General features: G+C 44.9%; 1 protein-coding gene across 7 annotated transcripts in view; it reads left to right on the forward strand.

The window, feature by feature from the left end:
• STON2 (stonin 2) overlaps positions 1-9,847 on the forward strand; it is a 157,794-nt gene extending 147,947 nt beyond the window's left edge. For all 7 annotated transcript variants that reach the window (XM_033950926.1, XM_033950927.1, XM_033950929.1 and 4 more), the window contains exon 7: positions 8,331-9,847. In XM_033950926.1, coding sequence (XP_033806817.1) covers positions 8,331-8,414 — 84 coding nt within the window. In that variant the 3' untranslated portion in view covers positions 8,415-9,847. The remainder of the gene's footprint in view (positions 1-8,330) is intronic.
• The last annotated feature ends 2,387 nt before the right edge of the window (positions 9,848-12,234 follow it).

Below are 12,234 nucleotides of genomic sequence, written 5' to 3' on the forward strand. Positions count from 1 at the left end.
CGATATTCAAAGTGATATGAACAGCCAGAAACAGTTCCTTGCCATTTAAATCACCTGGCTAGGGCTAAGTGGGTATGTTAGGTGGGACTTAAGTGGATGCTGCTGCTGAAAATATCTGGCTAGCACCTAAGCTTAAACCAGCTACTTTGAGGGTATTCCAGGGACAGAGTCAGTGCTTAGTTGGCTTAAGTACAACATTCATCTCTTAAGTGGCTAAGATGACTACATGAATAGGACCCAATCCTATCTTCCACATATGGACAGCTGACCTCTAGTTATAATACTGTCAGACTACCTCTAGAGCACTGGCTTCCAAACCTGTCCTGGAGGTTTTCAAGATAGCCCTAATGAATATGCATAGAGCAAATCTGCATTCCTGGCATCTCCATTATATGCAAATCTCTGTCATGCATATTCATTAGGGCTATCTTGAACCCCCGACTGGCCTGGGGGTCCTCCAGGACAGGTTTGGGAGCCACTACTCTAGATTCAGGGGTGCCATTTTAAAGTTACAGCTTCTAGGGACAGAAGTGAGTAAAATCTGCTCCTACCCAAAAGGCCCACTCGACCACCAGGGGAATAAAGGTGGGCTGGGGGGAGGTATGCTACTGACACACGGGGGGGGGGGGGGGGGGAAAGGAGTCCAGAGACAGTATCAGGGAGGTTTTGTATGGGAGTGGGGGGAGAGATGAATTTTGTACTATGTTGTCGGGATCCCGAGAGAGGGAGGGAGGCCAAGAAAAAGATTGATCACTTACAGTATATACTCCAAAAAAATGGTCCAAAAATGGGGGTCTCAGTTTATATTATTGTCTTCCCCCTCCACCGCTGCCGCAATCAGCACATTCCCGCACCCCAGCCCACGCCCCCACTGGAATGTCAGCTAGTGCTCCCAAGCAAGAGTAACACTCACACCCCCGCCCAGGCCCCAACCCCCACCAGAACATCAGCTACTGCTCCCTCCCGAGCCAGAGAAACACCTGCACCCCAATCTGCGCACCACTGGAACATCAGCTAGTGCTCTTTCCCTCCCTAGCAAGCGAGACTGACATCCCCCCAGGCCTACCGCGATCTCCTGGTGGTCTAGTGGCACGTAGAGGCAGAAGCAATTCCCACTCACTCCTGTCCATTCTTCTTTTGCAATGAAAATGGCCGCTGGGACTTCCCGCAGCAGTCTCGCAAGGCTCCCAGAAGGGGGCAAAAATGGTACCTCGGTTTACATTCGAGTACATACGATAATGCGAATCTCAGCCAATATTCAGCCAGGACCTGCATAAATCCAGGCAGCAAACTCATGGCCGATGAGCTTCAGATATTCAATGCTGGGGCCCAAACGTGGTCTGGCATTGAATATCAAGGAGTAATTTAGCCGACAAGTCAGCTTTTAAAAAAATGCCGACTACCTCTGGCTGAATGTCAGCATGTGTGTTTTCTTCTGGAAAGGAGGGGCAGTTTTGTTTCTCCTTCTAATAATTTTCTTGGTTTTTTTCTCCTTTATGTATTGGAATCTTTATTTAGTGCAGTGTCTCCAAACTTTCCAGCCGGCGGCACACTAAATCCAGTGCCCCAGCCGGAAGGCACCTAGAAGTGCGAAAAGGCCCATCTGCCGTGACCCGCTTTGGTGGAGGGATTCGGGAGGTGCGGGGAGAGGAGGAGAGATGCCGGCCAGGAGGAGAGTCATCTATGCCGTTTGACTTCCTACAGATCGTGCTTCTCACTATGAGAGGCACATCCTGTAGGCAGTCAGCCGGCGTGGGCGACTCTCCTCCTCGCCAGTGTGTTGCGGCACACCTGAAATCTCAGGAGGCACACAGTTTGAGATACACTGATTTCGTGGAATGGAGCCTAAAACAATTTGCTTTTCTAGTCAATAGGTATGTCATTCTGGATTAAGTGGGTAGTGAATCCAAACTAGAGGTCTGGGAAGGGGGATCGCGGGAATCCCGCCGTCCCGCGGGGGTCCAGTGGGGACCCCCCTCTAGCCAACGGGACTCCCACGGGGATGGAAGGCTTTGGAAGCAGGGTTCGTCCATATAATATAATGGACACGTCAGCCTTAGTAAAAGAGGGGGTTTATAAGTTAATTACCTGAACAGAAAACAAAAAAAGGATTCCACCAAAGAGATTCCACAAGGAAAACAGCAGCGCAAACACAAAAAAAACTGGAATTGATGATCCAGTCAGAAGTAATTGCTGCTTTTTATGGGGACGGGCAGGGATGGAGGTAATTCCTTGCGGGGATGGGTGGGGATGGAGAGGATCCTGACGGGGACAGAGAGGATCCTGGCGGGGACGGAGAGGATCCTGGCGTGGACGGAGAGGATCCTGACGGGGACAGGTGGGGACGGAGAGGATCCTGACGGGGACAGAGAGGATCCTGGCGGGGACGGAGAGGATCCTGACGGGGACGGGTGGGGACGGAGAGGATCCTGACGGGGACAGAGAGGATCCTGGCGGGGACGGAGAGGATCCTGACGGGGACGGGTGGGGACGGAGAGGATCCTGACGGGGACGCGTGGGATCCTGGTGGGGACAGGCGGGGATGGGTGGGATTTCTGTCCCCGTGCAACTCTCTAATCCAAACCCACAGAGTGTGCTATGGTTTCCATTATAATGGCTTTTCTGTTCAAGATGGTTTTCTTGGGTTTTAAATACAAATTTTTTTGCAGGTACCACGTGCTAATGTGAATATCAGCACACAGCTTTTGAATAAAAAAAAGTATAAACCATGGTAAATCTGGGCTTAGCACACAGGAAATTCCTGAAGTAACATGAGCTAAGCCTAGATTTTAGTCCATCTTACTATAAGTGTTCCTTTATTTTTGTATCTAAGAAACCTACTTCATAGTCAGCCACAAGGCAGAGAACCTTTGATTTCTTCTACTATGAGAGAACAAACTTTTAAAACGGGATTACAACTTCTGATTACTGACTGCTCACAGTCCTATGGCTTCCTCTTGTGTCTGACGATCAGTATTACAGCCTCGCTGCTTTCTCAAAATTGCCATTGTTACAGTGAAGATAAAACCTTCTGTTTCTAGCCTTTGGGGAACATATCCAATTTTTGCAGATTTCTTCAGGATAAACTTTAATGGAAACATGAAATTACACAAAAAAGTTCATTTTTTCAGGTTTTTCCAGGCTTTCATTACAATACCTTTATCCACCCAATATTCAAAGTGATATAAGGCAAAAGAGGTTTCTGCCTGTTTAAATCACTTGGAGCCACCCAACCACAGATATTCAGTGGTCCTTAACCAGGCAGTGCCACTGAATATCAGCTTTGACCAGCTAAGTCCAAAGTGGGCAAGTCTGGGGTGGTATGGGGACAGAGTTGGGGAACAGCTGGCAATTATTTGGGTGTCTGCAGTATTCAATACCAGCACCTATATAGCTAACCGGGTGACTTTAGGACAGCTGAATATTGTACTTAACTTTATAAGGGACAGACAGCCACACAAAATGTCATATTCAGTGCTGGTGGCCTGTATTGAATATCTGAGCATAAAGCTCAGATGAAAGTAGCTGGAGCTAGTGAGGGAGACAGAAAATGGTAGATGAAGGTTAAGGGCCTGAATACAGAAGATAGAAACAGGGGAGTATGGAGTGGGTGAAAGGTAGGAACATATAGGAGTCCATAGGAGGAGAAAGACGGGATAATGGGAGTCCTGGGTGGGGGGGGGGGGGGGGTGACAGTAGAAGATGGAAAGCTGTTAGGCACTGCCAGCCCAGTCATAATGGATGCCCTAGGCAAACCTTCAACCATGCACCTCCTAGGGGCAGCTCAGGGCTGTAACCCTCTACCAAAGTTAAGCATCTCCCCTTCTCCTTCCCATAACTCCTAGGTTGCCAGCGTCTTCCCTTCTTCTCTATACCTCTGCCCTCCTCCGAGGCCAATATCTTCCCTTCCCCTCTCTATATTCTCCCTACCCCAGCCAACATCTCCCCTTTCCTTCTGATCCTTCGTAACCAGCTCCAAGGTAACCAGCATCTCCCCCTCTCTTCTAATCCTCTCACCTTCCCTATGCCCCCATCACTTCTATCATCTCCCCTCTCCTGAGCCACTACCAATTTTCCCCTACCTCTTCTGTGTTGGCCCCAAGATTTAAAAAGATTGAGCACTGCAACACAGCTGAAATGCTGCCTTGACCCACCTCCTTTCTTAAAAGGGGGAGGGGGGCAGGACAAAAGAGCACTTGAGCACCGGCCTCTGCGTATAAGGCCTGCTCAATGCTCACTCTTCTTTAAGCTCAGCATTGATGCAGGAGGACAAACGGAGTGGCAGCAGCTGCTTCAGCAGGACAAGGGCTGTTAAGCATTCCAAAGCCGCATCACTGTCCCCAAATTCTACGGTCCTAGGTGGATGCCCGTAGGTGAGAGGTAAAAAAGGGGAGACTGGGAATAATGAGGGATGCAATCTAGATATGAGCAAATAGAGAGGTAGCAGAGAGAGATATTTTTAAAAAAGTAAAAAAAAAAAAAATAGAGAAGATCAATGTCACAGACATGAAGAGAAAAAAAGGGATTTGAACCTGAATTGCCCACTGATGGAAACAGGATACTTGACTTGATGGACCTTCAGTCTGATTGAGTATGGGAATTCTTATGTTCTTAAGGAAAGCTAGGAGGAAAGAGAAGAACGTAGACCAAGGACAGTGGAAAAGAAAGAGAGAGAGAGAGAATAAAAAACCCCAGCGTGGGGAATTTTGTACTTTTTCTATTTTTGCATTTTACAAAGTACAGTAGGAAATGCATTCTACTTTGCAGTCTACTTGATTTGAGTTTCCTTTCTAGATTTTAGTATTTTTGTAAGCAACATTGCTGAAGGACTATCAGGTAAGATTTGCCTCTTTGCAGATGACACCAAAATCTGCAATAGAGTGAATAACATAAGGAAGCTTGAAGAATGGCCTGAAAATTGGCAGTTAAGATATAATGTAGAGAATTTGTCCCCGTTCCCGCAGGAACTCAATTTCCCAGTCCTGTCCCATCCCCACGGGTTTTGTTGCTGTCCCTGCCTCATTCCTGTAAGCTCTACCTTAACCGCACAAGCCTTTAACACTTACTTAGGATTTTAAAGTGTTTGAGGCTGGTGCAGATGAGGGCAGAGCTTGCAGGAATGGGGCAGGGACAGGAAAAGAACTCGCTGGGACGGGAAAATGAGTTCCTATGGAGATGGGGGAAAAATTTGTCTCCAAGTCATTCTCTAATTTAATGCTAAGAGATGCAAAGTCATGCATTTGGCCTGCATAAAACAGAGGGAATGATACAGTTTAGGAGATGAAATGCTTGTACGCACAACAGAGGAGTGGGACTTGGGTGTGATAGTATGTAATGCTCTTAAGGTGGCCAAACAGGTTGAAAAGGCAATTGTGAAAGCTAGGAGGATGCTAGGGTGCACAGAGAGAGGTATGGCCAGTAGAAAAGGAGGTATTGATGGCCCTGTATAAGACTCTAGTGAGACCTCACTTAGAATATTGTGAACAATTCTGGAGATTGCACCTTAAGAAAGATATAAACCATCCTTTTTGAGTCAGTCCAGAGGAAGGCTACTAAATCTCAATCTGCATACTTTGGAGGAAAGATGGGAGAGGGGAGATATGACAGAGATGTTTGAATATCTACATGGCATAAATACGCATGAGTCGATTCTCTTTCAATTGAAAGGAAGCTCTGGAATGAGAGGGCATAGGATGAAGTTAAGAGGTGATGGGCTCCGGAGTAATCAGAGGAAATACTTTTTTTTACTGAAAGGGTTGTAGATGTGTGGAATAGGCTCCCGGCAGAGGTGGTGGAGACAGACTATGTCTGAATTCAAGAAAGTATGGAACAGGCATGTGGGATCTCTTAGGGAGAGGAGGAGATAGTGGATGCTGCCATCATATTCCTATGACTGGTGAAATCAGTTAGAAACATAGAAAGAAACATAGAAAGACGACGGCAGACAAGGGCTATATAGCCCATCAAGTCTGCCCACACTATTTACCCACCCTCTTAAGTCTTCTGACCCCTTAAGTATAATTGTAATTATACTGTCACTCTACTGACCCGCTCATTCAAGTCCTAGTGACCCTATCCCTTGGCATGACCTCGTAGGGATCCCACATGGGTATCCCATTTGTTCTTGAAGTCTGGGATGCTGCATACCTCGACCACCTGCACTGGAAGCTTGTTCCAGTTGTATCTGCCTATCCATTTATATTCACTTAATTTGTCAGTGCCAAAGAATATCAGTACAATATTGTGTGATAGGGCATATACAGTACATGCTTCATGATTTCGCCCTAGAAATTAAACCTTATAACCCCCCCCCCACACACACACACACACACACACATACACACAGACACAAATTAAACAAAAACAATTTTGTAAATGACACAAGAAACTAAACAAATATTTTGGTCTCTCATCATTTTCTGTAGACACTTTTAATTGTAAAGTTAGTCTCATCACCCATAGCTACCTCGCCTCCCTCCTCCCTGGATGGAAAATAACTTTTAAAAGCTTGCCACATGTATATTAAGTCTTATACAAAGGTATTACATTACATTACATTACATTAGTGATTTCTATTCCGCTTGTACCTTGCGGTTCAAAGCGGATTACATAAGAAGAAGCTGGACATTTCCAGGAGGGTACATGACATTTAGGGTAAGACATAGTAACAGAATGAGTATAGTCTTAGTAACATTGGATGAAAGCAGTTATATTACATTACATATCAAATCTTTTCCAGGCGTTGGTAGGTAATATGATTCGGTAGGAGGAATTGGGTTTAATTTTTAATTTTTTTTTTTTTTTTTGTCGGTTGAGGGTATGGTGCCAGGGAGTGGGTAAACCTGGTCGGTGTACGTGGAAGAGGAGAGTGAGATTAGGTGTTTTGAATATGCTTTTTGAAAAGTAGCGTTTTGATTTCTTTACGGAATGCTTTGAAGTCAGATGTTGAGGTTAACAATCTGGTTATGGAGGGTTCGAGTTTTGCTGCATGTGTTGCTATGAGGTTATCATAAAGCTTTTTGCGATGAGTGCCGTTGAGTGGTGGGTATGAGAATGGTGTCAGTGATCTTCTTATTCTGGGTGGAAGGTTACGGTTTATGTATCATGTATGGTAGTGCAAGAATGGGTTGCCAAAGAGCCTTGTTGTCTTTCCCCACCACAGCCAGTAGAGGGCAATATCAATGAAGAACAATTTAACATTACAAAGTAGGTGCAAAGCCATACCTCAGATTTGGGGGGTCTTGAGCACAAGGCTGGAGGTGAAAGGTCACTTGGACACACAAAGTCAGAGGCGTGAAGAAAGTACAAGAGTTTTATTTACAGCTTGCCGGACTCTTGTGCAGTGAGCAGCCTGCTTACAAGAGTGCCAGAAACAGGAAATGCACAGACTTTTATGCCCTTTTCACAAACTAATATATGCAAAATCTACAACTTCTCATTTGTTACTTCTATAACTTTTCTACAATTATTATTGGTCCTAAGCCAACACTTACGATAGGTTCAGAGGTACAACTTATAGTCCTGTAGGAAGCTAGTTCATTTACCTGCTTATCTAAACCTTGCAGTTCTAACTGTTACATGTTCAGGAGGGCAGGGTACATCATGGCTCAAACTCTTATCTATTTAACTTACAATGTGGTAAGGCAAGGACATACATTTCAAGCAGATGATGTCAGCAGATTGTACACTGTTTCCAGCTATGTAGGCCAGAGCAGTATTTCAAACAATTAACCATTTCATGACTCTACAGAGGGAAGCACCTATACCCACATCCACATCTTCATCCCTGAGAAGGAGGGGTTCCTCAAGCCCTGCTCCTCACGAAGCTAGGCAATTAGCGGCACTCTTATTGGGCTGCCGCCACGGCACTGGCAAAACACTGTTTCCCTTCCCCCCCATCCTCATCATGCACATGCATGGGGGTTTTTGTTTTTTTTGCAAAACTTAACATGCATGAGAGAGGACATCCGCCCACCTATGCATATGCAAAAACTGAGCAAGTACAGGGGGTGGGCCTCCTTTATGCATACTGGTTCACAAAAAACTATGCATGTGGGAGAGGGTTGGCCACTGTAGCGACAGCCCAGGAAAGTGCTGTTAACTTCCTGGTTTTGTGAAGTGAAGGCCTTCTGCTGGTGGTGTTTGGGGACCCCTGCCAGCCAAAGCAGCAGACTGCGTCTCAATTCAGGGGTGCCCTAAATCCCAAGACCCCCTCCCCCATGGCTCTGCCATTGCTACAAAGTGCTCTGTTCATAGGGTCTTGAGTTCTGAGCTTTTTCACTTTCTGATTATCATAATCAATTTCCATTATTTGTTTCTTTGATTGGCAGGTGGAGATAGAACAGAAGAAGAGCCTAAATTTGGAGCTGGAGGGAGAGGAGTCAGACAGTCCCAGAGAGTGTGCTGCACAGTGATGGAAGATGCTGATGACAGAAAGACAGACTATAGGACAATGACACAGCTGGATTACACTCATTTGCCTGCTCCAGATGGGAATCATTGTCACGGCCACTTTCTCTGTTTGGGGGGGATCTGCACATTTTGTCTGGGGATGGCGAAGCTTTACAATGTTAGTGCTAGGTTTTTTCTTTTAAGACAGCACAAAACTATTTAGGAGCTTCTCTCTCTCCCCATCTGTTAGACTTGAAACCTGCTTTATATTCCCTATCTGCTCCAAAATCATTTCACTTTACAGAGCTTTGTGCTTTTTATAATGCCTCAGTGCCAACCCAGTCGTTTTGGGCAGTAAAACAGATTCCAGTTATTAATTCTCTGAGTATTTTTAACACCCAGTTCAATAACAGTTTTCACCCCATAACTTAAGTGAGTTAAATGTATCCCCCCCCCCTTTACATGAGAAAAGTCTTTCTGTGGTTACCTTTTGGGTCTTTTATTTTTGCAGTAAAGGTTGAGGGGATAGAATGATCAGTTTTTAAAACCTTTTTTATTGTCTTGGGAATGCCAGAGAAAAAAAGAGGAGTTGTCTTAATTAGGATTCGTTTTTTCCAGCAAGGAAAAATTCAGCTGCTGTGTAATTTCAGAATGTAGATGGTGCCCCTAAACCAGGAGCATGAGCTATATTTGAGGATCTGGGTCTACTGGGTAGGGAGGGGACTTCTTATAATGACTCATTCTCAGCTACTGTATTATTTTTTATCTCTTTTCTTTCAAGATGTCAAAGTTGATATGAGTTACATTTCAAAAAAGCAGATCATTTTTTCCAGGGTTGGAGGTGGGAATTACATACTTTCTATAATTATTAAAAACAAATCTATAAAGCTGATTGACTAGGAGAGCTCAGGTGACCAGCGTACTATTTTTTGCCGAGACTTTCTTACACATGAATGACATCTCAACGTTGACTAATGAGAGGGTAGTTTGTTGACCCCTAACCCTGCTGCACCTAAAGCTGCCATTTGGCCAAGTTAAAAAACAGGCTCGTGCCAGAGAAGAATATGTAAAGTTTTAAAATCCTGGTTATCAAGAACAAACTGTGTGGAAATATCAACCATATTGTAAGTACTTGGGAGTGCAATGGTGGAATACCAGACTGCCTGTAAATATGCCAAAATATTACACCATGTAATAGTATTACATCCAGAACTTTTGAAAGATCTATCGAAATTGGTTGAAGTTTCGTTCTCTTTTAAAAATATAGAGGCGTGAACATCTCCAAAATTTAAGAGGGTGAGAGAAAGTGATCTCCATAAATTGGTTCGGCCACATGGATTTAGCTCCTGGCCTAGTGATAGAGCTTCTGCCTCTACTCCCAGAGGTTGTGGGACTGAATCCCAGCACTGCTCCTTGTAACCCAGGGCAAGTCACTTAATCCTCTACAGCCCACTGCTTTGAACGTGTAACCACAAAAAGGCGGTATTCAAGTCCCATTCCCTTTCTAGCAAACACAAATTCTAGACTAAACAGATGCAGGGAACTTAAAAGGGTAACTCCCTAAACTAGGCACTCGCAATTACAAATGTTATTCCCCAGATTCTCTAAATCAGGGCTGTTGGGCAACAACCCGGTCAAGTTTTCATGATTTCCTCAATGAATTTGCATGAGATCTGTTTGCATGCACCGTTTCCATTGTATGCAGATAGATCTCATGCATATTCATTGAGGACATCCTGAAAACCCGACCTGGCAAGGGCTGAGGTTGGACACCCCTGTTATAAATGGTGTGCAAATTTGTGCACACAAATTTCTGAGATGTGTGCACACATTGGCTAATGCCAATAATTACTAGTGTTAATTGGCAACCATTGGGATTTACATGAGCATCTCCTATAAAGATCCTTGTGCAAATTTTTTAGTGCACAAAAGGGGGCATGGGCGGGAGAATCCGCGCCTAACTTTCATGCTAGAATTTACTTCAGATTTAAGTTGGTGTACATCCTTATGCCCAAAGTTTGGCGTGGAATTGGCTCTAACTTGGCGCACCCTTTATAGAATAGAGCTCCATGTGGCTATTTTTGGGTGCCTTTTACTGAATCTAGATTTATACGTGTAAATATTTAAAATACCTGCACATGCCGCCTTCGCAACTATCTTGTACATCAGGCATTTTGCTCGTGGGAGGCAGTGGCGAAGTGAAGGAGGTTAGCGCCATGGGTGGTGGTATCCGGCACCACCACACTGTGCACCCCCATTCTACCCCCCACGTTTTTCCTGAAATGTTCTCTGGCGCAAGCAGCATGTTCCACCCACTGCTCGCGCCAGCCTCGGCTCCCTTCTGATGTCACGTCCTGGTTCCACAACCAGGAAGTGACATTAGAAGGGAGCTTAAGCTGGCCGAGCAGCATGAAGAAGATGCTGTTCATGCAGGTGAACATTTAAAGAGGTACGTGAGGGGACGGAGAGGAGACGAGGCGCTGGCTCCTCCCACAAAGATGGCGCCCAGGGTGGTCCGCAGACTTTGCCACTGACTGTCTGCTCTTGGGGGTACCTAAATGGAGGCGCCCAGTTGTAGAATTGGCCCGGGTGAATCCCCAAATTGAAAAGGCAATTAACCGGTTGATGCACTGAATCAGAGGCAAAACAAAATTTCCATAGCAAGACCAGAACATAAACCAGGTGACGCTGGTTTATATTTCAGGACAGACAGAAAAAGCCATTAGTGTCATGAGCAAAACAGCACAGAGGAATCTTTTGCAGCATCCCAGTACTTCTTAACTTTGTACAGGATTGTGTTTGCTAGAAAGCAGCTCCTGGTCGTTTTAATATCACTTGCTGAATGAGAATGAATTAGCCAATGATGCCAAGTGTTTTCTCCCATTGTATGTTTATAGGTAAAAGGGTTATGCAACCCATCTTGTCTCCTGATCTCTGTGATTTCCAAAGCTCTGTAGTTAACAATCTGCAATGAACGATGGGACCCTTTCTTTGGTCCTTTTCTTTGCTTATTGCCCTCCAACTTTGATCACCCCCCTCCTCAGACCCCTTGCTGAGATGACCTGGGCACACTCTTTGGCCTGAGCATTGATGCTTGTTGGCTGGGAGGGCAGCCATCGTTTCAGCTGTCTTCTTGCTTTGTGAGTGCATGGCACACCGAGGTCTGTCAGCACTGTTTCACTGATCTTTCAAATTTTAAAAGTTTAAAGACTTTGCTTGTGCTGAGTTCCGAGTGCCATTTTCTGGATGATTCGCAAAGATTTTCACATGATTCACCCGAACCTTTTGCTGCCTTCGTGGATTTTATATGTCGGACATTCTGCAGGTGTCATTTTTTCTTAATTAAAGGAAAAATGTTTTTCAAAAAAATTAGATTATTTATTAAAATCAAGAACTGGAAATGGAGGCCTATACTTGTTCTATTGTTGCTTTTTGTAATGAAATGTCACACTGTACTGCACTAGTCGCTAAAATAGCAGAGAAGGGTATTTTTTTATGTGCAGAGATTGCTAATGCATGCTGATACAAGTCTGAACCTTGAAATTAACGTTTACATGCAATGAGTACAAAGCTGACGTGATGGCAGCTGTTTATACTGTAGGTTTCTAAAACCAGCCCATGCAGATGTTCTGAGTGTACCGCAGACACTGCCTTGTTAATAGACTCCTCACCCCCCCGAGATCCTTTGTTGAGTGTAAACCTCTATTACCATATCTCACTGGTAGCATGAAAAGTCAGGGGATAGATATGCTGAAGCATGATTCCAACGTGTTCCGGGTCTTTGCAGCAGGAGACCCGAGCTGAAGAATCCCAGGAGAAGGCCAGAATAGGTTCTGTGGAGTC

The sequence above is a fragment of the Geotrypetes seraphini genome, chromosome 7 (assembly GCF_902459505.1).
Source record: "Geotrypetes seraphini chromosome 7, aGeoSer1.1, whole genome shotgun sequence".
NCBI lineage: Eukaryota > Metazoa > Chordata > Amphibia > Gymnophiona > Dermophiidae > Geotrypetes > Geotrypetes seraphini.